At 58.6% G+C, this 26,370-nt stretch overlaps 7 protein-coding genes across 7 annotated transcripts; 2 read left to right on the top strand and 5 right to left on the bottom strand.

Annotated features, from left to right (window-relative positions):
• Positions 1–1,489: 1,489 nt before the first annotated feature.
• PLICBS_009853 (RNA-splicing factor) lies at positions 1,490–2,761 on the bottom strand (the record flags this gene model as incomplete). The annotated part of the gene is made up of 1 exon (XM_018328600.2): positions 1,490–2,761. The coding sequence occupies one exon, from the start codon at positions 2,759–2,761 to the stop codon at positions 1,490–1,492; it is 1,272 nt and encodes a 423-aa protein (XP_018172820.2).
• A 795-nt stretch (positions 2,762–3,556) lies between these two features.
• Positions 3,557–4,067, bottom strand: PLICBS_009854 (mitochondrial 37S ribosomal protein uS14m; the record flags this gene model as incomplete). Its single annotated transcript, XM_018328599.1, has 3 exons — positions 3,557–3,619; positions 3,673–3,844; positions 3,961–4,067. 3 exons carry the CDS (start codon positions 4,065–4,067, stop codon positions 3,557–3,559), a joined length of 342 nt encoding a protein of 113 aa, XP_018172819.1.
• A 2,165-nt stretch (positions 4,068–6,232) lies between these two features.
• PLICBS_009855 (uncharacterized protein) lies at positions 6,233–6,854 on the top strand (the record flags this gene model as incomplete). Its single annotated transcript, XM_018328598.2, has 2 exons — positions 6,233–6,295; positions 6,369–6,854. 2 exons carry the CDS (start codon positions 6,233–6,235, stop codon positions 6,852–6,854), a joined length of 549 nt encoding a protein of 182 aa, XP_018172818.2.
• Positions 6,855–7,230: 376 nt separating this feature from the next.
• Positions 7,231–9,254, bottom strand: PLICBS_009856 (uncharacterized protein; the record flags this gene model as incomplete). Its single annotated transcript, XM_018328597.2, has 2 exons — positions 7,231–7,539; positions 7,605–9,254. The coding sequence occupies 2 exons, from the start codon at positions 9,252–9,254 to the stop codon at positions 7,231–7,233; spliced, it is 1,959 nt and encodes a 652-aa protein (XP_018172817.2).
• A 1,163-nt stretch (positions 9,255–10,417) lies between these two features.
• On the bottom strand, positions 10,418–11,674 carry PLICBS_009857 (uncharacterized protein; the record flags this gene model as incomplete). Its single annotated transcript, XM_018328596.2, has 1 exon — positions 10,418–11,674. One exon carries the CDS (start codon positions 11,672–11,674, stop codon positions 10,418–10,420), a length of 1,257 nt encoding a protein of 418 aa, XP_018172816.1.
• An 8,087-nt stretch (positions 11,675–19,761) lies between these two features.
• Positions 19,762–20,922, top strand: PLICBS_009858 (uncharacterized protein; the record flags this gene model as incomplete). Its single annotated transcript, XM_018328592.2, has 1 exon — positions 19,762–20,922. One exon carries the CDS (start codon positions 19,762–19,764, stop codon positions 20,920–20,922), a length of 1,161 nt encoding a protein of 386 aa, XP_018172812.1.
• Positions 20,923–21,468: 546 nt separating this feature from the next.
• Positions 21,469–22,216, bottom strand: PLICBS_009859 (uncharacterized protein; the record flags this gene model as incomplete). The annotated part of the gene is made up of 3 exons (XM_065601731.1): positions 21,469–21,476; positions 21,545–21,613; positions 21,685–22,216. 3 exons carry the CDS (start codon positions 22,214–22,216, stop codon positions 21,469–21,471), a joined length of 609 nt encoding a protein of 202 aa, XP_065457803.1.
• Between the last annotated feature and the right edge of the window lie 4,154 nt (positions 22,217–26,370).

The raw sequence follows: 26,370 nt of genomic DNA on the forward strand, positions 1-26,370 counted from the left end.
AGTCGAAGGAAGCCCACGTCTCTTGTATGTGCCTCGAGCGAGAAGGGCACCCGAGGCTGCGGCGATACGGCGGGGAGTGGTTGGGTCTCGAGATTCGAAGTCCCTGAAGTGGACACGATGGTAAGGTCGTCGTCGTCGTCGGACGCCGGTCGAGCGACAGTAAGGGGGCGGCGGCAGTCGAGGTCGCAGGTCAACGAGAGCGTGAATGTCGCGGCGACAAAGGACAATCGGGCGAGGTGCGGCGGCTGGAGCACGACGTGGAGAGAGGGCGAATGCGTGCGCGGTGGGATGGGTGAAGGAAAGGCCGAATCGAAGCCAGGAGTCGGAAATGCACGAGGTGGAGGATGAGCGACGGCGGATCCAATCCAAAATGGATGATGGAACCTGCCCTGCTGAACCCAGCGGGGTGGACCCAGCTGGGCTGGACTGGACGCGGGAGGTTCCAGGTCCGGGCCAATCCAGCCCGTCCGCTAGCAGCCCACTAACATGAGCCTGGAGCCCGGCGGGCTGGGGCCTGGGGGCTTCCAGCTGTCCGGGTGCCAGGTGGGCTGTCCCCTGGGCCTGGGTGGTCACTGCCCTGCAGTGTACGCCCGGGCGGATACCTACAGGTACTACCTAGTAATAGCCTGGTAGCCAAACTGCTCGTTTGCGCAACCCTAGGCAGGCCCATGACGATGGGTGCCCCCGGCGCAGAAGGTCAATTGATGAAGACGACGGCGGGAAGCGCCCACTTTGTCAGTCACGCCTAGTCACTGAAGCAGAGTGCCTCTGCCGAAATGCTCGGACCAGGTAGTTGCAAGGTGGTTCATGCTGGATGTCGGGCGCCGTCGCTGGGTGGAGAGCCCCATCACTGCCCGGCGTCCACTACTTCGTAGGCTGGCGTCGCTCATCATCTCACCACTGGGGGCGCTGCAGCAGTACTAGAGGTACCTGCAGCGCCCTGGAGGCGCCACTTGCATTCAATCCCACCTGGACGGGACCCAGGCTCACCGTCTGTGCCCGCTGAGAGGGGCATCCATGGATCCCGTCGTATTTATAGCGCACCCGCCAGACACGACACCACCTGCACCTGGGCATGCATCATGGAAGCGCCCGGGAATGGGATTCTGATTACTCCTACGTACGAAGTGCAGGGTGGCCCGTTGGCTCGACCAAGTAAGGTTGTCTGCATTCCAACCACGTTATTACGTCCCCTGTACTGTACCTGGCCGTGGTAGTGGGTAGCCTGTCGTCACTGGCTGGCTCCAGCTGATGGCTGTAATTCCCGTCGCGAATAGCCTCATCAGCCTGTCCCATCACGACACGAAATGGCTGCCACCCAAATGTTCGGCATTCGTTATGAATCCACGATGTTGCCGCCTCAAGACATATGCATGTCTACATGGGTACCCGACCACGACAAAACGCCTAATCGATCCAGGGGTTCGCAGCCCAACCGCATCGATGCCAAACCCCAGCGCAACCAACACGAGGTCTCCCCTCCAGCCAGCTAATCGTCGTCTCTCTGGTATCCCTGCCGCGCTCTCCCCATCCGCTCCGAGAGCGCCATGTTGCCCGCCTGCTTGTGCAGCCCGTTGATGAATCCCCGGTCGCCCGCCCGGTCCCTCGCCCGGTCGTCGGCCTCTCGCGCCGCCCGCTCTCGTTCCTCCAGTTGTCGTAGCCGCGCGTCGCGGTCTTGATCCAGCTCCGATGCCGCAGACTGCATCGTCGCGAGCCTCCTCGCCCGCTCCGCTTCCTCGTCCTTTTTCGAATCGCCATTTGTGTCTCTCGGGGGGTATCGACCATCTCGGTGGTTCCCGTTCCGCCTCTCGTCCCGCTGTCTCGCGTCACGGTGCTTGTACCTGCTTCCATCTCTCGCTTCGTCGTCTCTGCGTCCATGGCTTCGTCGCCTGTCCTCTAAAGACGGACTCCTCCGCCGCTGCCGCTCCTCGGAGCCCGATCCGCGCCGCTGCTTGTCTTCGTGGCGACGACGGGAGTCACTATGTCCGTGGCCGTGGCGGTCTTCTGATCGGTCTCTGTCGCGTCGTGGCGGACTGCGCTCGTCCGTATCTCTGGCTCGCCTGTGCCTGTGTTTATACTCGTCCTCCGAGTCGTCGCGCCGGCGCCGTCGTGGCGATCGCGACCGTGAGTACGATCTGTGCCGCCTGTGTCGTCTCTCGTGGTCGTGGTCGTGGTTGCGGTCGCGATCCCGGCTCCGATGTCGGTGGCGATGCTTTCTGTGCCTGCTGTCCTGGTCCCGTTCTTTCTTGTCCTCGATGCCCATCGACGACAGAAGCTGGCGTCGCTTGATTGGGTCGTTCATCATGGCCTCGTAGGCCGCCTGTTCCTGCCGCTTGATGGCCAGCAGCGGGTCATCGCGGATCTTGGATGCTGTATCGCGGGCGCTGTTCGCGTTCTGCAGCGCCATGAAACTCTCTTGCCCGGCGGCCTTCTCCAGTTGTTTGTGTTCCGTGCCCTTGATCAGGTTGTCGATGCGCCGCTTGCCCAGCAAGTACGCCTCCGTCTCTTCGCTCGTGCCGGCCTGCCCGTCCGTCGGACCTTGGTACATCCAATCGACGCGGTCTACGCGCTTCTTGCCGCCCGCGGCCTCGAGCTGCCGCTGCAGCTCCTCTTTGGCGCGCTCCTCCTTGATCTCATTGATGCGTTGCTGGGTGCGCTTGCGCTCGGCCAAGGCTTTCTGTTCTTCGTCGTAGACGGCTGCCTGGTTCCGTCGCAGCGTCGGGTGGAACGACTTCTTGAGGTTAAGATCTCCGCCTCCCATCTTGACGGTCGGTTCGCGCTGGCTGGAATGACGATGGTGTTGATGCAGAGATGAGGCACCAGCGGGGTGGCGATAACGTGGGAGGCTGGAGGTAAATCGAGGTCACACTCGCCCCACTTTTCTCCGTTCACAATTTACCTACCCTAAACTCGGGGGCCAATCTCGAACGTCGACAAGTCTCAGGCCGCACGGGCAATTGCACACGCCAACTTGTTGTGAGGCTTTCAATAAAATCAAGAGGTACATTTAGCCTATGTGCCTGCTCTATGCGACATTGGACTGGAGCCGAGGGCGATTGAGCAGCAAGTTTGTGCGGCTTGTCTCACCGCGGCAGCACATGGCTAATGATGCTGGAAGCCTGGAACCAGCATTGCAAGGACCAAATAGCCAGCACAGAGCCGTTGTCGCATAGCTATGGTGTCTATGTGGCGCACCACGAATGGCCCTCGAGGTTGTGTGGGATTGGGGGTCGCGGCCTAACTTCCACCTGAGTGCAGATGGAGGCTTGCCCCTGATAGCAATGTCGCGGCGCTGAAGGTGATAGGATATCAGAAACTTTGCATGGGAACAAGACCAGAGTGCGTAGATATCCGGCCCCCGAAACCGTTAACTAGTATTCGGGGTACCGTGAAGAATCATCTGGGAGGGCGTGCCGACCCGCGGCGAAGAAGCACCGTAAACGGCGCAGAGTCTGGCCAACCGATCGGTTGTGGTAGAAGGTCTATTTGAGATGATACACGCTCCGTAAATGTACAAGGCAAGATTTCCCGCTCCGTATTCGTACAGCCCTGGGCACTACCAGCTTGCCCGCTTCACGCCGGGCAGGTTCCCAGCCATGGCTTCCATGCGAAAGTTGAACTGCGAGTCTGTTAGCCCGGAGCCACCGTCGAGTGGCAGTATTGCATCCGTACTCTTGTCATCTTAAAGTCGCTCAGGACACCTCTTCCCTGGCCGCCCATGATGCATCGGTTCCGGATCTGCGTGGGGCGCGTATAGCAGTGCATCTGGGTGAGCTGCAGCTGGGCCTCGGCGCGCACGCGCGGCGCGAGCGTCGTGTTGCGGATGATGTATCGGAGCGCTTGCCTGTCGGAGGGACACGCCGGGTCAGCATTGGTTCGTCAACGCGGAAGGAGGCTGCGCGGGGGGTTGATGCGACGGGAGTTGAGTGGCGGGACGGGGAGGAAAAGGAAGATGCACACCTCTCGGTCTCGAACTGCTCAAAGACCTTGCGCTTGGTGTGGTCGCGAATGGTTCGCGCCTTGACGAAGCAGCCCAGGTCGAGCTTCTTGGCGCGAAACATGGACATGTTGGCGGTGGTCGGGGTTTGCGACGTTGGCGAACGGCGGCGGGCGAGGTCGAGGACGATATCGCGACGAGCCTGCCACCCGGAGCAAGAATATGGAGACGATTCCCGGAGGCTGCGGCACCGAAGTTTATCCGTGGTGGCTCAGCGGGGGTGGTGAGAGGCTGACAGCTTCGCGTGGCGGTGCAAGTGTGGCAGACCCTGCCAGCAGCTCCGAAGTACGTACTCCGTACTTCATCGTAAGGTAGGTACCTGATCCTGCCGTGTGTACATAATACTTCGCACCTGGTGCTCATGTCTCCAACCTGGAACTTCACACGCCGCACTTCACGCTGGCTCTCGCACGTCAAAAGCCGGGAACCGCCGCTCTCGACGCTCGGCAATGCGCGTACCGCCTCAGGCGTCGGCCACAGCAGCTTCAACGACAGCGGCAAGGCCGAACAGCCTGCCAATGCATGCGGACCCCCGGTAAGAGTGCGCCGTCCCGAGCCGACGCCGGGCGTGGCAGCTGCACGCGCGCACCACCACCACCACCACCATGCAGCATGCATTGCAGCCGCCGGCGATGCGTCTGTACGCCAAGTTCCAGTCCCTTACCAAGGTGTCTCGTGCTCGCGACACGCCGTCCACGTGCGCGCCAGCCGCCAGTGGGTGGAGAGCGCGCAACGCAGTCCGCCTCGCTGCCCCCATCGTGTCTACGCTACGCGGGCGCGAGATGGCGCTGAGATGAGACTGACGTTTCCCCAAGAATAGTCGAGCAGCGCCTCGATCTCCGCCTGAGTTGGTGGAACGACAAGAAAAAAAAGAGCCGCCGCGATGCTCCCGCCCAGTCTTCGCGGGCTGTGCCGCGCCACCCCTGTCAGACCGTCGCCCTGAGCCCACTCGTCAGCACTCTGCACCGCCTGCCCACAAGCGCGAGCCGACGCCGGCGTCATCTAATAAGCGCGCCGCCGCGTTGCCACGAGCTCTCTCCGTTGTCGAGGCCGACGAGGGAGAGGACAGAAAGTCGCATCTCTTGGGGTCTGCTCATGAGTGTCGAATGCGAGCAATACGCCGTGCTTCGTGTAACCACCAACAGCCTGCATCGTGAGCTCCCCCAGCCAGGCCTGCTCTGCTTCGTACCACGTCCAAACAGCAGCGGCGCCCGGCGCCTCGGCGCTTATCGGCAAGCATGGCGGCAGGGATCGACATCCCTCGCGCGTCAAGGCGGTCAATGGCAGCTCGCTCCAGCCACACTCGATTCGTTGCTGATTCCTATTCCGGGGACCCGGCCCTGGTCTTGCTCGCTTCCAGAAGTCCCTCGACAGCCATGAGCGTGTGTTGTGGCCGGAGAGCGTTGACGGCAGAGGCGCACATGGCATCTCCCACCGGGACTTTGCCGTCTGGCGTGTCTGACTCGGCTTGCATCTCACCCATCTTGACCCATGGTATCCGATGGCGTCCTTGATCCCCCGCCATGAGCTCCCTGCGCCACCTTGTTGCCGGCTCGAGCCTCTGTGTCAGTGGCCAGCATTGCCAAGTAAGAGCCCCCCAGCTCGACGGCTCGCCTTCAAATCATGCTTCTTCCCAGCTGCGCCTTGCTCCAGCCAACCACCCGACGGGGGCCGGCCGGCATCTTGGCCATGCATGCAACGAATAGCGCCTTAATACCCAGCATCGAGAGCCCCAATGCGGTATCCTGCCCAGGAGAAGTGCATCTAGAGTCGGCCGGGGGTGTCTGACTACTGACTACCGAACCGTCACATCTCATGAGCACATATAGGAGGACCCTCACCCTCACACACGGCGCGGCTCCCTAGTCGAGGCATATCTTGGTCCGCTCCCACGCAGCGCACGCCCACGACCAACCCTCCGCTAATTTCCACGTGTTGGCGGAGCCTGGTAGGGTGCCTCTGGACCCCGACTCAAGTCTCCGTCTGCTCATCCGAAGCTGCGAGACTCAAGCCCTTCCAATCGGCGCACCTCCTTGCTCCGGCGCGGCAGCCTTGGTCGTGAGGCGAGTGAGAATGGGGGCGAGGCAGCGCTGGAGAAGGGAGCCTCAACTCTTGACAGTTCCCTGTAATATATAAGAAGACATCCTGTCCGTGGCCGTTCTGCGGTTCGGTAGACAGCAGCCACCGCGCCAACTCAGACGAAACCGCATCTCCGGCACAGCGCTTTCAGCCACCATGTCGTCTGGCCGTAGCGGCAGTGTGAGCTCCAAGGGCAGCAACAAGTCGGACCGCCCTCAGGTTAGTCACATCCGGACCTCCAGCTCACTTTGCGTTTCAACACAGGGTTCCGCCAGACTGACCGCCCCCCAAGGCAGCAACCCTTCAGCTCATCGAGGGCCTCACAACACACCGCATCAACACCCTCACGGAGCTCTGCCGCATCGAGCGTATCGCAGCCGCGTGCCAGGACGAGGCCGACGCGCGTGCCTTCCAGCAGCCTATGACGGCGGCATGGATCCACTATGTGACGAGCCACCAGCTGCTGACCGAGCTGCGCGGCCTCACGCCCTCGTTCCCCTTCAGCGGCGAGGTTGTCCGCGACGCCTACACCCGCGTGCGCGTCGACCCGGACAGCAACCGCAGCTGGAACCTGGCCTGGCTGTGCCTGCGCCGCATGCGCGACGACGGGCTCCTGCGCGCCTACGCGGCGAGGGAGGCGGCGCGCCCGGAGATGTGGGCGGGCAGGCAGCCGGCCGAGGAAGAGGTGCTCCGGCTGGCGGCGTGCTTTGAAGGCGAGTGGGTGGCTGCCGTGGACACGATGCTGCGGCACTGGCACCAGCCACCGGCTTGGTATTGACCAAAGTGCTCATGCTTAGGCACATTGACTGAGGCAATGCTTCGCTGCGAAGGAGTTCTCTGGGAAGGGCGTGAGAAAAGCACGCCTTCTTGGGCTGGAGCCCGATGGGGCCTGGCGCAAGGAGCCAATGGGCTTTGACATCTTGTTTGCGATTTCGCGGACCAGCTCAGGTTCCTACTTTGAGCCCGTCTGGCTACCTATACTTCACGGCTTGCACGGGAGGTAGAACAGACTCTTGATTCATCAACGCCGACGCCTCGCGTGGGGCTTGACTCGATGCTGTGCCCCTTTTCCTCTTTCCCAGTCATTTGCCTCTAAACGTATATAACTTTTTACGATCTTTCGCACTGATAGATCCTTCGTAACGTCATGGCGTCTATACGCTGTCATCATTTCGTCGTCCGCGGTGCTCATTGCCCGACTCTTCGTCCTCCTCTTCCTCGCTGTCCCAGTCCTCGCTCTCAAGCCCGTCGCCGCGGATAAAGAGGGCACCGACGGCGCCGATGAGCGCGAGCCCGCCGAAGACACTCCACGCAAGAGCCTCACCCTTGGGGCGCACGCCCGTCGAGAGGGTGAAGAGGCCGCCGCTGACAAAGGGGCCGATGCTGCGGCCGAGGGCGGAGAGCGTCTGCGCCACGCCGTTAAGCGTACCGAGGCTGGCATGCGACGGCGCCGAGTTGGTAATCTGCGGGTACGCTGTTAGCTTGCGGTCACGACAAGTGACGAAGCTCGAATGGAGTTTTGACGTACGAGGAGCATCACGCTCGACAGGCCGCCAACGGCGCAGATGTTCTTCAGAATGAGCACGACGCCCAGTTCTGCGTACAGCCAGCCCCTTGCGCTGCCGACGCCAAAGAGCGGTTCGTCGTCTGTGTATCCCACCCAGGGCATGAGAACCATGCTCAGGGCGATGCCCCAGAGAGACAGCCGGTAAGCGCCGAGGCTGCCGATGCGGGCCTTGAGGGGCTGGTACAGAAAAGCCTGGAATACGATGGTGGCTACCCCCGCCAGACTCAGGCTGAGCCCGATTAAACCGGGGGAGAGGCCGCGGCCCGTGGGTGGCTGCGAGGAGGCAAAGATGGGGTAGAGTGAGTTGTAGGAGATGTTGGAGAGCTGGAAGACGAGATAGGTGACGAGAAGTGTGAGAGTTGTGCGGTTGAGGATCTCGCGCCAGGGCTGACCATTGCCGTCACCATTGGCCATGTCGGCACGGGGTGTGCCCGGCGATGACGACGAGGGCGACTGCTGCTTGCCGGCCGAGTCAGAAGTACCAGATGCCACCTCGGTCTCGTCTTCATCCTGTTCCTCGTCGTCAGAGTCAGGCGGTGAGGAGGCGTGTAGAAGCGGCTGGCGCAGCTGGCCATTTGTGGGCCACCGAGAGCTCCACGAGTTGCGGTTCAGGGACGGACGCTTTGCAGGCCGACGGAACCAAGCCGTGAGCGCGGTGATCCACTGCGGTCGCCAAGGGCCATCGTCGGCATCACTGTCCTCAAGCGTCTCCTCGAACCAAATGCCGACGACTACGACGCTCGCGGCCAGCATGGCGGCGCCGAGGACGTTGGGTCCGAGGAAGGGAAAGGCATCGCCCCACACCTTTCCGACGAGGATGCCGCCCAGCGCAGGCCCCGTGATGCTGCCAAGTGAGTATATAACGGGCAGGTAAGTGAAGGCTCTGCTCTGGTTCGAGCGGTCGGTGACTTCTCCGAGGACGGTGGGGACGCAGGCGGCGTTGCCGTTGAGCAGGCCCATGGCGACGTGGACGACAACAACCTGCCAGTACTGGCGGCAGAAGCCGAAGACGCAGAAGCAGGCCATGAGGAAGGCGGTACCGGCTAGCAGGACGGGTTTCCGGCCGACCAGGTCGGAGGCGTAGCCCCAGAGGAAGTTGGTGGACAGTTGGGCCAGCGCGAAGGCTGAGGCAAGGATGCCGACGTAGAGGCCAACGTCATCTCGCGGGATGCCGGGCATGGACACGACCATCTCGGGGAGGTATGGAGAAATGGAGTTGAGGGCCGTCTGCTCCGAGAGGGAGAGGAAGGCGAGGAGGAGGAGCTGGCGGACGGGGAGCGGCGTCTCGTGCCTCCTCCCGTCGCCGTCAGAGGATGATGCGGCCGAGGAGATGGACGAGGCCGACGAGCGAGACGACTCGGGGGAGGCGCGAGACGAGGGGATGGCGGGCTCGACGGCGAGCTTGGGCGCGGCAAACGTCTGGTAGCGGTGCACCGAAGGGGAGACGACCGAGGAGGAGGAGAGGCGGCGGAAGGTGGTGAGGGTCGGGATCGGGGCTCCGGCGTGGAAGGAGGCGGACGAGGAGGTTCTGCGGGAGCCGGAGGCTGCCCCGGGAGCGGCGGCGCCGGAGAGGGGCCCGACCCCCGGCCGGGGCTTCGGAGGGCGTGTCATGGTCGAAGTCAAGAAGGAGGACGAAGGTTCGAGGCGGACGGAGGAAGCTGGTCGCGTGCGGTGGTGTCGGCGACGTCGACGGCGTGGGATGAAGAGGAGGTCCGGAGACGGGAGGCAAAGGAGGAGCTCAAGCAAGGCGATGCGAAGAACCTCGAGCGACGAGGAGAAGACGATACGAGGTCAACGAGGGCCAGAGGCAGCGGTGCGTGCGGAATGCATGCCCATGAGGCTGCGACACGCGCACGCCACCGTCTCGGTTCGGTTGGGTGACTTGGGTCAGGTCGCAGGCCGGGCGAGATTGTTTGCCGGTCGAGGCGGTCGAGGCGCAATAGGCGAGCAGAGCGGTAGATTGTCTCGGCGACGAAAGAGGTCGGAAGCGGATGCGAGAGGTGCGGTCAGACGGTTCGTCGCGTCGTGCACTCGCTCGGCGATAGGCCGTAGGTTCGGCCCTCAGCTGACGATGGGTTGGACGACGTCACAGACTCGCCGTGGGCGGGCCACTAACTTGGTGATTGGAGCCGCGCTGTAGGAATGATGGTGTGCCGCCGCCACCGAGCCGCCGTGAGGCGTTCAGTTGAGCGCCCGGTGGCTGGCTTCCATCGCTCAACGTTCGGCGGGGGGGAGAGAGATGGAGCGTTTAGGTGGAGCTCATGGAACAGCACCCGGACAGTGGAATCAGCGGGCTTGAGCGCTGCCAGCCGCTGTGCGCGGCGGCGTAGGGGTCGACGCGCGCGCTGGAGGTGAAGACAGCCCGGAGCCTGTGGCAGCCCTGCGTCTCGGATGCCCGCCGCCAGTGTCGATTGAATCTGCGGATCGACAAGCAGCCCTGCAGGGCAGCGCTGAGCACAGGGCAATTGCCGACCTCCCAGCCCGTGGACGGGAGGATGCCCGCCCTCCGGCCACCGCCGATAGGCCTGCCCAGCGCGCAGCATCCGCAGCTGGCACACCTCCAACGCCCTAGGTTGTTCGCGACAAAACACCAAAACTTGTTCATGTCACTTGCGCAATCTCGCTCCTCGTCATCATCTACGCTTGATATTGTGCTACATCCGAGTTGAGTTATCAGGGGTATTACTCCGTACCCTCCGCTGTTAATCGCCCGAAACGCCAATCCGACCAGTACCCTACCAGACACAACAGGCTATCGTCGTGGCCATCCATCATCAGAGGTTGCCCGTCCGGAACAGCTCCATGTGCAGCCTCTCGGCCGGCACGCCCCTCTCGGCGAGCCAGTCGCGCGTCTCGAGCATCCAGCCCTCGGGCCCGCAGACGTAGTACTCGGCCTCGGGGCTGTCGAGGTGCAGCTCCTCGCCCACCTTGGCCAGGTCCATGCGGCCCTCGACGTCGTAGTCGTCGCCGACGCGGTCCCCGCCCGCCACCGTCTTGACGAAGACGACGCGCCGCACGTTGTCGTGCTTGGCCGTCGCCTCCCTGACCTCGTCGCCGAAGAGAACCGCTCCCGCGTGCCGCGCGCCATGGATGTAGCTGATGGGCCGCCGCTCCCCGGCCCGCAACATCGTCTCGAGAATGGACACGACGGGCGTCGCGCCCACGCCAACCGACAGCAGCACGACGGGCGCGTCGGGCTTCACCTCGGCGGCGTCGTAGTAGAACTCGCCGTGCGGCGGGCTCACCTCGACCTCGCTGCCCTCGGGGTACTGGTCGTGCAGCTTGTTGGACACGAGGCCCGGCACGCGGCCCTCGGCCATGTCCTGGGCGGTGGCGCCGTCGGGGAGGCGCTCGCGCTTGACGCTGACGCGCAGCTCCGGCAGGCCCTCGGCCGGGACGGAGCTGATGCTGAACTGCCGGCTCTGCAGCACGCCGTCGAGCTCCGGCACGGGCACCTGCACGCTGACGTACTGGCCTGGCTTGAAGCTGCGCAGGGGCGTGCCGTCCTTGGGCCGCAGGTACAGGCTGACGACGTCGTCAGACTCGACGCGGCGGCGGGCGACGACAAACTTGCGCCACGACTGCCACTCGGGGCCGGAGCCGTCGTAGAGCTGCTTCTCGCGCTGGATGAAGACGTCGGCCAGCTGGCCGTAGGCGGCGATCCAGGCGTCCTTGACGTCGTCGGTCAGGGCGTCGCCCAGGACGGTGGCAAAGGCGCCGACGAGGTGCTCGCCGACGATGGCGTACTGCTCGGGCTTGACGAAGAGCGAGGCGTGCTTGTGGGCGATGCGCTCGACGGCGCCGCGCAGGGCCGCCAGGTCGTCAATGTGCGCGGCGTAGGCAAAGACGGCGTCGGCGAGGGCTGCCTGCTGCGCGCCCGTGTGCTGGTTGCGCACCGAGAAGATGTTGAGCAGCTCCGGGTGCGCGCCGAGCATGGAGGCATAGAAGGTGGTGGTGATGGTGCGCCCGTGCTGCTTGACGACGGGCGCCGTCGACTTGACGATGGCGATTTGCTCTGCCGTGAGCGCCATTGCGGTGCGGTGGAGGTGCTGCTGATACTGCTGCTGCTGCTGCTGCTGCTGCTGGTCGCGATGGCCAAGTGAAACTGAAGTGTATACAGCAAGACGCGTGTGTTATTCTGTTGCTGTGTGCTGTGTGCTGTTGGTCTGACTCTGTCTGAGGCCAAGATGTCTACTCCGTCTCACCCCTCACGACAACGGCGCCGGACCCTCGAGCGTCGCCCTCGCATCTTATAAGTCGCTCGCTCGCTCGCCACAGGCCGCGGCCGGCGCGCATTACAAACGTCGCACGACAGGGCGCCACGAGCCCGTCGACAGTAGGAGGAGCGCCCGACGTCCGGAGAACCGGAGATGCTGCGTCCAGGAAGAAAAGACGCAAGTCATGTAGCTATGTATGTACGTGTGTCGACAACAGTAGGCACGGCATCGGACGGGCCTGCGGGGGCCCAGGTTGTGAAGCTGAGATTTCGCCGGTGGTGACAAGCGAGTGGGCTGATATCAACGGCCCGGCGCAGGGAATATTCGGAACGGTGGTTTGCGGCTCCACCGTGACGGCGCGCCGGGAACGTGGTGGGAGCCATGCGCCTGGACCCGTAATAATAACTAGTTGCGGCTTCGCCTTGGCCTTCCAGGGCGCGCGAGCGCCTTCCCTTTGGTTCCGTCGCTGCCCTGCTTCCGGGATCGCTCTTCGTCACCCTCTCGTGGCGTCTACCGAGGGTGGTCGAGGGATTCATGCCTGGCGCCGCCGTCGCCGCCGCGTCGTGCCATCAATAGCCACAGCATATGGTTGCCCGACAGGCGGCGCCCTCGGGACATGCGACCCTGGGAACGTTTGCCGACGACCGTGTTGCGGCGCTCGATCCGCATGGGTTGGGGATGCGTCGTCGGGTGCGACACGAGGGCTCAGCTCTCGGATTAAGCATAACGACAAGAGCAAACGGGCATTGGCTTGCTGCCGAGTCCGAGGGCGCGCTGCTCGTTGCTTGTCGACCGTGTTGCAAGCTACTGGCACGAAGCACGGCAGGGCACGCGCATGGCACGGCCGTCTGGGGCGCATGAAGTCATGCCACGTCGCTGCGGGCGCAACCTCCTCGCCGCGAGTTTGGTCCACGACCTGCAGGTGACGATGGATTGCAGTATTCTTCTGGCTACTGCTGGCACTCTTCGCGTGTGCAGCGCCATGTCGCCGTCTTCAGCGGCCCGCGGCTGGCTGGCTGGCTCGCCTTCTCGCGTGGCTTCAACACACCCACCGCGGGAAGCGAGCCCGAGGCCCTGGGAGGGCGCGCGGCAGTGGCAGCATCGCGGCACAGGGGCGCAGGGGGCATCGCTACGAGCAATTCGTCCGCTCGCTCGGCGGATGAGAATCATGGGCCGCCTCATTGGCCGGCACGCCGCCGGGCAACCAGAGCAAACTTTTTGGCTTTCCGAGAGGCAGCCGTCGTGCCACTTTTGACGACACACACGCCAGTGGCTTGCGGTGGCGGCGGTCGGGCCCGGGGCCGCGCGCACCCTTGGGAGTTGGAGCCGCGGCCGCCGCGTGACCTCGTCTCTCCCTGCCGCCGTCACCGGCGCGACATTCCCGGATCCTGGGGCTGGGGATTCGTCAAGACTGACCGTTGTCTCGCCCCGGCCTGAGGCGGCGGCGGCGGCGGCGACGACGACGACGACGACGAGACCGTCCCTTGCCCACGGGCGATGCGGAAAAATGCCGCATCAAACGTTGCTGTCCCTCACCATGTCCTTCCACGGCGGGCGGCTCTGTCCAGGCCGGGGCTCCCCGGACGACTCTCCCCGGTAGCCCCAAGTTGCCTAGTCCCCGCGCGCCGAGTGGGAGTCGTCCTTTCGACTTGGCGTTTGAGGTGCCGAGCTTGTTGCTCCCCTCGTCCAACCGCCGCCGCCCATCGAGTCGCCAAATTCGCGCCTTGTTTGTTGATCGCTGCTGCATCTTTATGTCTGTCTGTCTGCCCGCGCCTTGCTTGGGCCCGTCGGCCCGTGCTCCTGAGTCCTAACGCACATCCATGCGCTGAGGCCCCCCCTCTCACAATATCGGCATTGACATCGACATCAACAGCAACACCCACGGAAGCTCAGCGGTGCGTTTCGAATTGCTGCAGCGCATCGGCGACGTGGTGGATCTCGCTGGCTTGTTCTCCTTGACGACCCGTTGAAGCCGTCTTGGTCTTACGCGAAACGGCCTAGACTCCGCCTTCAGTCTCCAGAAGCCCCCGCCATATTAGACAACCGGAAGCTGGCATGCTGGACGCGGCGCCTGGCTCAGCGTCGCCGCTGACGGACATCCGCTCCCTCCTTCTCCTTGATCTCGCCAAGATCCGGCTGTCTAACCACCGCCCCCGTCGAGCTCTGCATCTCTCGGTAACATCCAATAGTAGCGGCAAGATCAGGGCATCACAGCGGCAAGACTACTTCCAGGTACCGCTTCAATTGCCACTCGACTCAATTGAGCGGACAACCCAGCGGTGACGTCCAGGTAGGCGCCGTAGAGCTCATTCAGTACTACATTAGCATCACTGGGTGCATGATGCTTCGACCTCCCCCTTCCGGACCGCAGCTACGGCGCCGGCTTATCACCTGGGTAAGCCTCACGGCGTGCGTTCTCTTCCATGCGCGCAAGCCGCAAACTGCGCTCCTTCTGCTTCTTCCGCCTGTGCAGGATTGCCATGGCCACCAGCGCAGAGGCACCACCCAGCGAGCCAACGATAAGTCCCTGCACATAGATTCCGGCCACCCCCTGTTATCGGCCACCTCAAAAATCGTGCTCCATTTTCAAGGTCATTGATTTAATCGCTTGTTACTGCCCACCAACGTGCACTACGATATAATCGTTACCGATATTAGATAGCTTAGCTTCGGTTCCATTAGGGTCTTCATTCTTAGCTATATTAACCTTAGCTTGCGCCCGCCGTACTGCCTTAATGTCGGCGAACCTCGAATTTGGACTCGTTTCTACCTTCTTCCTCTTCGTTGGCTTCACGGCCGCTAACTGTGTTTCTAGAGCCTGGATATGTAATTGGGCTTTGGCTAAGAGGCTATCCTTCTTATTAAACCCTTTTGTGATCTTCCTGAATAATAGCCGCTTCGTGGGCATATTGTCGTTAAGCTGATTGAACTGAAGCACTTGTACCTTTAGATCTTGGGGCCGCCTCGGAGTCGACTACGCGATCTGCGATGTATCTGATTGCTATTTATTGGTAGGAAAAGGGCTCCCGGTTTGTTTATGACTATTTTTTCCGCCCTTCTTTCGGTTGTTGCTGTTCTCTAGCAGGAGAGGGCTTAAAAGTGGCTTCGCTACCGATACCGGCCATAAACCCGTCGCTTTCTAGCTACCCTTGATGTTGGACGCCGTGAGCGCTTGCTCGCGAGCTCTCTAGTAGCAGGAAAGAAAGTTTTGCTTGCCGACCGGGCTTAAATCGGTTAAAAGGCTGAGAAACCCGACCTGTTTGCGGTAGTAGTGCTTTAGAGGGGAGAAGACGGATAAATCGAGTGGTTGCAATATATGAGAGGTATGAGGAGGCAGAAAAAGAAGATGAATCTTATATTGATAGCATAGATACATAAAGTCAACTATCTCGTAGCTCCCGTAGCCATCCAATACAAGCAGTCTTCGCTCTGAAGGGTCGGATAGCTAGGTCCTAGGAATGAATACCTTTTCTAGCCATTCTACCGCAGTCTAGTCTAAAGTCTACCCGTTCTTTATCGCAGTAAATTGCTAATCGCTAAAAAGACTAAGATCTTATAGAAACCATTATTGCTAGACCGATTTCCCCTTAAAAATTACTAAGGGAGGCAAGAAGGTACCTATAGCGGACACGCACTCGATAAACGACGTCTAGACGCGAGAACCAGGCGTCTTCTTTTAGATAGATCGTTTTTCGGCATTACTAACGACCAGTCCATTCTCACTAAGTCCTTCCATAATGCCTACTTCATCCATATTATACCTATTCTCGGGCTTAATAGCCTAGATCTCGGGAAGGAAGAAATTATTAAACTAAGGCCGAATTACCTCGGTAGATACGCCATTAATACGCGTAGAGTCTCTATGATAGCACTTTTGCGTCCGAACTATAGGATTACGTCTCAAAAAAGCTTACATCTAGTGTTTTCCGAGCTATATGTAGTCTCCTTTAACTGCCAGCATGCGCTATGCGAACTGCCTGATCTGCGAGTGCATAGGAGGGAGCCCTATAGCGTCCTAGATAAAAATCCACTCAGTAAGCTAATTCTCTTGCGTCTAGGAAAGCCTCTAAAGAGAAGAAAATACATCTTTTCTGCATTCGTAGCCGTGCATACGGTCATAAAGAGTTGCCCTTAGAACACCCTAAGATTTCGAAGCCTACCTAATGGGCATGCTATTTATAACTGCCTGTAGGGCTAGAGTAACGTCTAGCTCCGTATACTTGGCTATTCTGCATTAATGACCATTTCCCCTAAGTTTGAAAACAATTGAGATTAGATTCGTTGAGCTAGGTGACTTTAAAGCTGGAGTAGCGGTGTGGGATGCGCTACCTTCTGGGTGGCCGAAAAGCGGGGGTGGCCGGAATCTATGTGCAGGGACTTAGCGCCAGCCATGGCAGCCCCTCCCATCTGCTGTCCATGACCAACAATCGCAGACGCCGACGGCTCCGGATTATCCGCGGCGGACTGTTTGGACGTAGCACCTACGCTCTTTGCCGCTGCCTCGTTGTCCTCACCGGGAACAGTGTGGTTGAAGCAGGGAATCCGGAAATTGAAGTCGGCCGCCGCCACGTATGTAATGTCAGCGCAAGCGTAGAAAGTCTGAAGATGAGGGGCATCCCAGTCAGCCTTATACGTGATCTGGAGCGTCGCGTTTGCGCCGGCCACGACTCGCGGGGGCGCATCGGGAATCTTGACGCAAGTGTGACCAGGGTCCAAATCGTGAATATCTGCGCTGTCGACTAGAGGGGAGAAGTCGGTGTTCGACTTTGGATCTGGGAGGTTCCATGTCAGAACGAAAGCCACCACAAATGAGAAAGTGAGCCACGGCTCGGGTCCACACATTGCTGCACGAGGGCTCATACCGTTGGAGTAAGAGATGCTGATGCGGGTTTTGTAGTAGTCATCCTGGCCGGTGAGTGAAATCGCGCCGCCCGCTGACACGGAAACGCGTAAGCCGCCATGCACTCCAGCTGTGGGGGATACGCACTCAGAGGAAACTTGGTTCTGTTTGCCGATGGTGCACGCGAGCCGCAAGGCGGCTGAGTATCCATGTCAGCAGACCACGGTCGGTCCGGTGGCCACATAATGCCCGCCGGGCCCATCGTGTCGTCCATGACTCGGGAATTTGAGGGTTTGCTCGGAGGTTTGCTACCTCTCTGGCCATCTTGTGCAATGGCATGAGTGAACAATCTTCCCAATGCGATGATGATGGACACTGTCCTAGCTTGCATCTTGCGCGGACGATGTATGGACAGGAGCGTCAAGCCGGATGTATGTGTAATATATTGTGCAGCAAGTGTGTCACCTTGGAAAATGCAGATCAGGACATATATAATAACCGCCGTCTCGGTCGTCAGTGTGGCACTCAGAGGATGTACGGCGGCTGAAATTGGGCCAGCTAACGATGACAAAAGGACACGCTTGTCGTCACAAGACCAACCTGCTCTTGGCCTTTCAGCCCGTGTGCCAACTCATGCACATAAAACTCAAAGTAGCACAAGAATGGACTACTGTAAAAGCTACTAAATCGTCTCCCCAGATGGGCCGATTCCTCATCTCTCTGGATCCGTTCGGCCGAGCTCCTCGTCTTCACACATTATCAAGGGTTTCAGGCCTTTGACAGCGATTTGAAGAGGCTTCAGGTAGGTCAAAGCCCTCGGCTGAAGAGAAAGAACGCACCCGGATCCGTAAGTCGTACTCCCTTTTCTTGTGGCGAGCCAGGCCATTTGCAGTCCGCTTTGCATGCTGAGGTCTGAAGCGTCGTACAGCATGACACGGAACATGTGGCTGTCTGCTTGAGGACCTTAACATTACGCACGGTATACGGCCTGGGTTGTTCCGCATGACTGTGGGTGGAGTTTGAACATAACCACGGTACGCGGCAGCGCATGTATTCTTACTCTTGCGAGGCAGAGAGGCAATAATGACAGTTCAGTCAAACAATCATTGGTATATGCAGTACATACTATGATGTACATAATAACCGCAATTCAGGAGCTTTCGGTATCTCATAGCCCTCAGGCCCGTGGCTCGCGTGACACATTAAACCGCAAGCGTGACATGATCCTTACGATGAAGGAACGACGCAATCCACTCATCGCGTGACTTCTGACCTATAGCGTGGAATTAAGTTTTATTTGAGCTTGACATTCTTTGGTGGCTCTTCTGTATGCTTGTGTGCATAAGCACTGTCAATGGGAAAACTATGCCTTGTGCCTTTACATGTAGAAATAACTTGCTTTTCGCCATTCTGCTCGAGCACCGGAAGTATTGAATCGAGATCTCCTCTGCTGTCGGCTCGAGTGACAAGGTTATAGACTAAACTCAGAACCGTCAATATGAAACAGTCCTCAGTCATTGCTTTGCTCGCAGCTGCGGGGGCTCCTCTTGCGAGCGGCAGGCCGATGAAGCGCGGACAGATCGCAGTCACGAGGACTCTTCCCCCCGCCCCGTTTGAGAATATACCCCAATCATCGACAAACATCAATCTTGATCTATCAATGTTTAATTACGGCTGGCGAAAAGACACTGATCAGTTTAGGTGCCACGGAACGTGTGGTAATCCCATCTCCCTGTTCTACAGAAACTGTTTTCGACGACATGGCTGGGGACACATATGCTGATGAATCGAATGGCAGGAATCCTCGTACGAATCTCCAGATCCGATGAAAAATGCAGGCATCCCTTGGCAGAACGCTTCGCGAAGTACTGCCTTGGACCTCAATTTTGCGCTTCGCTCAGTGATAAGGGCGCCCAGTACCCGCCGGCAGTGCAGTTCCAGAAACTTTGCAACTTTGATCTGCGCCTGCCTCGCCCGGAATATCTTGCCGACCAAGCCCAGCCCGACCCTGATGCGGCAAGGGGCGTTGCAGCGGCAACCGGGCCTGGCGAAGCGAGTCCCAGCTGGAAGAAAGACGGTAAAAGCAATGGCAAAGAGTCTTTCACTCCGGTTTCCACTGGCGCCCCGCCATCTGGGCACATTGCCGCGCCAGACGGCTCGCGCAATATGTCCAGCAAGCTGGCATCTCTGAAGTCGACCCTTGCCGGCGATAAAGGCAGCCCGGCCCCCCAGACCAAAAGCATCGCCGAGGGCGCCACCATGGGTACGGAATGGCCCCAGTGACACGCTGTGAGAGAGTGGCGAGACTGACGCGCGTTAAAACATAGACCGCAAGCGCAGGCGCACCTGCTGACCCCTGCCGAAACGATGTATAGTGCTCAGTGCAAGTTCTTGTGCAAGTTCTTGAGGGTGAATAAGCTGTCCGACTTGACGCTGGAAAGAGCAGCGGTTTGAGCGAAGGGCCAGGGCGCGTCTTAGCGGGTCATTGGTGGTAGTACGGGTGCTCCAAAACGGCACCGCGACGATCCATGTCGTCAATTGAGGACGCCGTGTTCTTCACCGAAGAGAGTCTTCCTATCAATACATCCTCTTTCTGCCGCCCTGGCGTGTCAATTCCCCAAACTTTGCGAGCAAGGAGCCTCAGAACCCCAGCGCGGGTTCGTGTCCACGGAGATGACACCATTGTGCTTATGCCCGGCCGGGCGACGATGACGATGTCTCATCGCGAGTGCCCGACCGCGCGTGCCTCGAACAACACGACCACCATCCCTCCTGATGCATGTGCCGACGACGACCACGGGTCGCTTTCGACCCCGGCTGACAAATTGACAGGCGTATCGGGGCAATCTGCGCCGGCACGCCAGCGGTGGACTGGCGCCGTTTATTAATTGAGCATGTCGAATCGAGCCGACACCGAGCTCCGACTGCCAAGACCAGGCCGTGGTGCTGCGCCCGATGGATGAGCGCAGGTCGAGCACTTCGACAGCGCGCCGCATTTATAGTCTTGTCCTTTGCCTAGTGTTTGCAAAACTGACTCGCAATTGGATCAGCATCTTCAAACATGGCCGCGTCTAAACCACTCAACGCGCTTGTCGTCGGCGCAAATGGCTATCTTGGCTCCGCGATTTGCCGTGCCCTCCTCCGGGCTCACACTCCCCCCTTGTCGTTCTTCCGCGTGCACGGCATCGTTAGACGCGGGTCTGCCGCCCCAGCACTGGCCGCCGAGGAAGTCAATCCCATCGTGGGCTCTGTGTCTGAGCCGGAGGCTCTGGCTGCAAAGGTGCTGTCGCACTCGCGTACCTGGGACATTGTCGTCATATGTACCGAGCCGTCGAAGCTCAGTCGCGACGCAGAGGACACGCACTGGCGCGATATGCTGTCATTCCTCAAGAGCATCGCTGCAGCGTCGTCATCGGCGGAGCCGCCCGTTCGGCCATTGGTACTCTGGTCCTCCGGCTGCAAGGACTACGGTGCAACGAAGCTTCACGGTGACCCCGAACTGTTGCCTCATACCGAAAACTCACCCTTGATCCCTCACCCGCTTGTTGAAGCGCGCATGAAAGGTGCCACACGCTCGCTTGAGGAATCGCAGGACGGTGGAGGAGGGGCGGGCTTCGACATGACCATTCTGCGAGCAACCCCCTTGTTTGGCTACACCGGCAGTTACTACGGTGCGCTCCTCGACTACATGGACGCCTACGTCGCAAATTCGGGACGCAGTGGGGAAGTGCTCAAGATTCCATCGTCTCCTCGTACCATAATCCACGGGATCCACGTCGACGACTGTGCAGATGCATATGTCGCGCTCGCCACTACCGCCCTCTTCGGCCGGGGTCCTGACCACACCCCAGCCCGTTCGGCCCTTGCTGGTCAGGCGTTCAACATATCTGGTCGACGCTATGAGACGCTTCAGGAAATTGCCGCTATCCTTGCCATAGAGTATGGCTTCACCGACGTGGCGTTTGTCGCATCGATCGACGAGCTCCCACCGGCGATCCAGCGACTGAGTGGCGTCGACTTCGTCTTTGGACACAGTCAATGGGTGGATAGCAAGAAGATACGCGCCGCAACGGGCTGGACTGACTCGCGTCCACTATTTCATGAGAACGTCGGCGTGTTCCGCAGGGCATACGACGCGGCCAAGGCGCAGGGAGACGAGAAGGTGGAGACGACACGGCGGCGTATTGGAGGACTTTGGTCCGACGAAAAGAGGACCACGTGAGATTTTAGTCTGGCCATGGCAGATACGGATTGCCGCATTGTCAATCATAGTCGGCGCCAGGGTTTTTGTCTACGAACCATCGTGTGTTTGGTCAAGCCTGAGAAGCGTACCCATCCATCACGTGTTGAAACATAGACACTTCCTGACAGGCTTAAGGCTGGAACTGTCTCAGAGTAGAATCAGCCATCAAAATTGCCTCTTGCGCGACTAATGCCATATTTTAGACCGGCAACAGACACTGCGCGTAGATTGGGCTGTATGCCGTGCAAACGCCCTGCTCACATTCAGTTGGCCCGGTCCATCCTAAACCTCCACATTGACCATAGAGCGGGGCTTTGGGAACAGTGACAGTTGTCGTAGGCAAGTTTTGAGAAGTGGTTGAAGTGGTAAGGGGTGTGGTTGTAGTTGAGGGAGAACCTCCACCACCTGGCTTGAAGCCGCTGGTGATCTGGTTTACTTGGTTGACAATAGCAGCCATCTGAACGCCTAGCCGGTATTTTAGTTGGTTGCTCCAAACAGAATGGCCCCGAAGCTTCAGGGTCTCTCTCACCTCCCTTTTGGTCTGCATTCTGGCCATACCAACCGACCCAGTCCCAGCACCCGTTTGGATTGGGGAGCAAACCTTGCCAGGCCTGTCGAGGTGTAGAGTCGTGAACGGCTTGGGGATACAGGATCAAGATGTCATTTGCATCTTGACGAACTGTTAGCCACACATGACTCTGTTTATCGAAGTAATAGCACGCCAATATCGCCATGTCTCACCTGCCCACAAATTGTACCCGGTGCTCACCGTGTACTTGTTCTGGATGTCTGCAATAGTCTGCAAGCACCCATGGAGAGAGACGTGCAGCTTGCAGACCTTTGATCCGTCTTGGCAGGACTTAGGGACGTACAGGTAGCCTGTCTGACCCATGCCAGAAGACCCGTACTTGCCTGACTGGGCGAAATTGACAAACGTTCCCTGGGCGGCAGAGGATCGAGCTTGTAGAGTGCCGTACATCCACTTCAAAACCGCGCCGGCGCCATCGTAGCCGCAGTTGGATATGTATGGCGACGAACTAGATCCACAGGCATTGTTGCCACTGCTGTCAAAGTCTGTGGGAAAGGTGTGTGCCTGTCCAGACCGGGACACAAACGCAGTGTTTGCTGCCGTCGAGAAGCCAGATAACTGTTGTTTCAGGGCGTTCATGGGGTTTGGACCGACGGTGAAGTCTGATGTGCCGACTTCCATGAATATTTTGCGCTGCTTTAGATTCGCTACATCATCAATCTGGCTTCCGCTCCATGTTTTCATGTTTTGCGTTGGAGTTTGGATATTAGGGTTCCCGTTGTTCATACACATGGAGTACTGGGGCATTTGTGAGAGGCTGTGCGCAGGTCTATGAGCAACGTAGAGCCACTGACCTGCTGATTTCGAGCACAGTCGAAAGGGCCGCCGGCAAAGACACCAAATCCGGTGCGGAAAGTGCCGGAATATGCAATGCCAAGCTGAGCCGCCATGAAGCCACCAGATGAGAGTCCGGACACAGATACGGAACCTGGGTCGACATTGTATGAAGGAAGGTCCACCGCCATGGCATTTTCGACTGATGACAAGGCCACCAAAACAATGCAGGCCTTGCTGCCGAAGGTATGCATGATAGCGTCTGGAGCTCGTTGGGGGTCGCGTTGAAGTTTGCAAAAGACGGATCGATTTGCATAAGTTGTCATATCTCCATCTAACCCGTGAAGGTAGGCCCAAGCTATTTATTACTCTCTGGAGCATTTGGGCAAGCCTATTCTACCAAGCGCCAGCTCATGTGATCTGCTGGTTCGGATCCGACAAGCATATAGAGTCGCCACGACTTACCCCGCGTCAATCCTGTAAAACATGGGCTCCCTTGGTTTCTGGCATCCACTTTGTGCTATCCTAAGATCCCCCAATCATGTTGGTCACTTTACTTAGGTAACCATATGTCCTTTTGCCAGGGTGAGGCCCACCGACTCCTGACGGAGAGAAGGCAGAATCAGCCTCAGAGGTACCAGACGGAATGTTGTTTTGTCGGCTAGGTTTGCTGCCTCATCGGCACGTTTACTCCTATCTGATGGTCGAGAGATCACGCGAGGTTCAACCAAAAACTGGTCTCGGTAGTTCTATGATGCCGTACTACGGACTTTCTGGTACATCTTGTGGTCGAATATCTGCAAGACCATGGCCAAGAAGCGACTGGAGCCGAACTCTCGCACTACGGATCCGAACCTCAACCATGAGATGGCGCTAGCGAGATAATATCGGAACAGGATGAGGTGTTTGGCATACACTTAAGTAGCCAGTCGAGGTACTACACACGCCAAATAAGACAGAACTGTGTTGAGAGACATGCTGGGGTAGCTCGGGTTGTGAGATCGTAGCCTCTATTTCGCTTCCATGTGCGGAAATGCACCATAAAGGCGTTGAATCATCCACGTCCGGCGTGTTATTGGACATTCTGTTAGGGGCCACGAAGAGTTTCAAGCGATATGTTCCAGAGGATCAACTACCCCGCGTTTTGGCGTCCAGCATCTGGAAAATGGTGGATTCTCGGCGACAAGCCACGCTTTGACTAGCGTCTTGCATCAAAGATTGCGGGGAAGTCAAGATCTGTTGGTGGGGAGGTGCCACTTGACCTGGCCCCTTTGTGGGCCGATCAGCGGTCCGTCTTCGAAATCAGCAACATACATTGTTGTGGTGGGTAGCCGAGACAGCCAAGACAGCTTATCGTGAAATTCCGGCGTACAGTCGAAGCTGCAAGGACCTTTTCTCGGAAATTACGCAAGTCATGTAGGAGATGTGGAACCTGCAGCTAGAGAACACGAGAAAAGGAGTTTGAAACTTCGGGCATGGGCGTCGGACAGCAGTGGAGCGAGTGAAATCTCCACGCTTTTCGTCTGGATCGTCAACAGTGTTCGAGGAAATACTGGGTATGATGGTTCTATAAAGCCTGGGGGAGGCCCCTGCAGAGTTCCTACGGAACTCCCCTAAGAGCCGTGCATCCTTGCTGCGAGGAAGCTGTCCATTATGTCTCTTCCTTCCGCAGAGCCACTACCCTCGGTATCTCTGGGAAACGACATGAATCCATGAGGGGCACCCGGTATGATCTTTACGGTGACCTCGCCACCGGCAACCAGCCAACGAGTGCTCATGAACAGGGTGTCGTCCAGGAGGTAGTCCTCGGTGCCACAAGTGAACAGCGTCGGCGGCAGCTTACCCCTGAGTCTATCAAGCTCTGCGTACAACGGGCTCAGTTCCGCCTTGTCGAGGGTTGCATCTGTCCAGCCCGGGACGAAAGCATCACGAAACGCAGACAGTATCCGCAGATCTAGTACCAGACTTGGAACACGCCTCGAAACTTCATATACGCTGGGCAGCCAGCGGAGTGAAAAACATCCATAGTGAAGCAAGAGACCCTTAAAGCGAAACTCAGAGTATCTCCCGATGCCATGCTGTAACATATACAACACCACGAGCAGGGATAGGTGTGCGCCAGCCGATTCACCTCCAACGAAGCACAGAGGCGCACCAAAGCGCTGCTGGGCATGATCAACAAGCCATTCGGCGACATCGAAGCAGTCCTGCGGTCCTGACGGGAAAGGAAATTCGGGTGCAAGTCGATAGCCAACAGAAATGCAGACCAGGTTGTGGGCGTTTGCAACATCTTGGAGAAGTGTGTCCTGTGACTTCTCGTCACCCAAACACCAGCCACCACCGTGAACGTGCATGAGGACGCCGTCCACGACTGCCTCGGTTTGTGGTCTGAGAATGCGACATGGTATAGAGCGGTCTCTATCCCGAGAAGGTATGGAGATATCGGTAGCGTCAGGTAGATAAATTGTCCCCGGAAGTATTGTAGTGCCATTGGCTCGAAGTTGACGATATTCGGCGGCTCCTACGTCGTACCATCTGGTGGCCGTCCGTGACTGAACTTGAAGTCGATCGGTGAAGGCTCGTGAGGCGTCGGAAACGACCGTAGGATCAAAGATTTGACGTTCAAGGCAGAAACTGCCTGTGGAAGACATGCTTCCAAGTGCTCCTGCCTAGGTCGCGTCTGCGGCGGTGGAATTACGATAATCTTTCGATCAGGATCAGGTTCGATTAGAGACATACACTTCAAGTTTACGAGGGCACCACAAGCTGCGGTCACAGCCTCTAAATGACGAGGCTTCCTTGGTCGGCCGCGTACACTTACTATGGTAATTATCGGATCCGATGGCACAGATCCCTGCATCAGACAGTCGCGAAATGCGACGGAACAAAACCCTCGGCCTGTTCGGGGTGCGTGTTATCGGAACCGACGGCGTAAAGATGTCGCCATCAGACAACTTTATCTGAACTTTAGAGCCATTTCCCCCCATGCGGCGAAAAGCCTAGCGAAGCCCACGCTCTTGCGATGCAAGGTCCAAGCCGTTGCCTAAACGGTCTTAGTAGCGCGCTGACCAAGAGGCTTTAGATGATGTCGACCGCGCCTGGAACATCTGCGGTCGGATCCGACGAGATCAAATTGGCAATCCGAACGCAATAGGCATCTTCGAGTAAATCCACCGAAACAGGGCAAGCAAGAAGTGAGACAGCGGTAGCGCGACGATTTCAGTCTTGAATTGAACTGGCTGCGCAAAATTGCCTGGGCGCGCGTCGTGGCTTGCGTGACGAAGTGATCGCGGTTGGTGCGGCTCGGATCCGTCCAGTCTTGGCTCGACACGAACACCGCCACGCATATAAGAAGGAGGAACAGATGTAACGATGGTAGTAGACAGCAACGACGGTCTTTTCAAAACCCTGACTTTAACACGACAGAATTCGGGGACAAGTCTCCCGTCTTCCCACAACGATGGCTACCGACCTGGAATCCCACAAGGAACCCTCAGTGGAGGATCACGAGCTCCAAATCGCGAAAACAGAGCAGTCAAATTCCATGGCATCCCAATACGAGTCGTGCATTGCTTTATTCACCCCTGCGGAGCAGAAAAGCATCATACGCCGCATTGACTGTCGCCTTGTCTCGACTCTGGGCTTCCTCTACGCTGTGTCTCTTATGGACCGCAACAATACCGGAATTGCAATGATTGCTGGTATGTCAGTCGACTTGGAGATGATCGGAAACCGGTACTCTCTAGTAGTGCTGCTTTTTTTTGTTCCGTATGTCCTGTTTCAACCGCCTGCTACGGTTCTTCTTCGCAAAATTGGCCCGAAACCGTTTCTGGCAGCAACTACGCTCGTATGGGGATTAGCCACAATAGCATCGGGCTTTGTGAAGTCTTGGTCCGACTTGATTCCCTTGCGGCTTATCCTAGGGGCATGTGAAGCTGGGTTCTTTCCAGGTAAGCCGACGGCTAGTTCCACGACGTTACAGGCACGCTGCTTATCCTTCGCTATCACCCAGGCTGCGCATACCTGTTGAGTTGCTGGTATCCTCGTTACGATTTGCAAAAGCG

This window comes from Purpureocillium lilacinum, assembly GCF_023168085.1.
Source record: "Purpureocillium lilacinum CBS 284.36 DNA, scaffold_7, whole genome shotgun sequence".
Lineage (NCBI taxonomy): Eukaryota > Fungi > Ascomycota > Sordariomycetes > Hypocreales > Ophiocordycipitaceae > Purpureocillium > Purpureocillium lilacinum.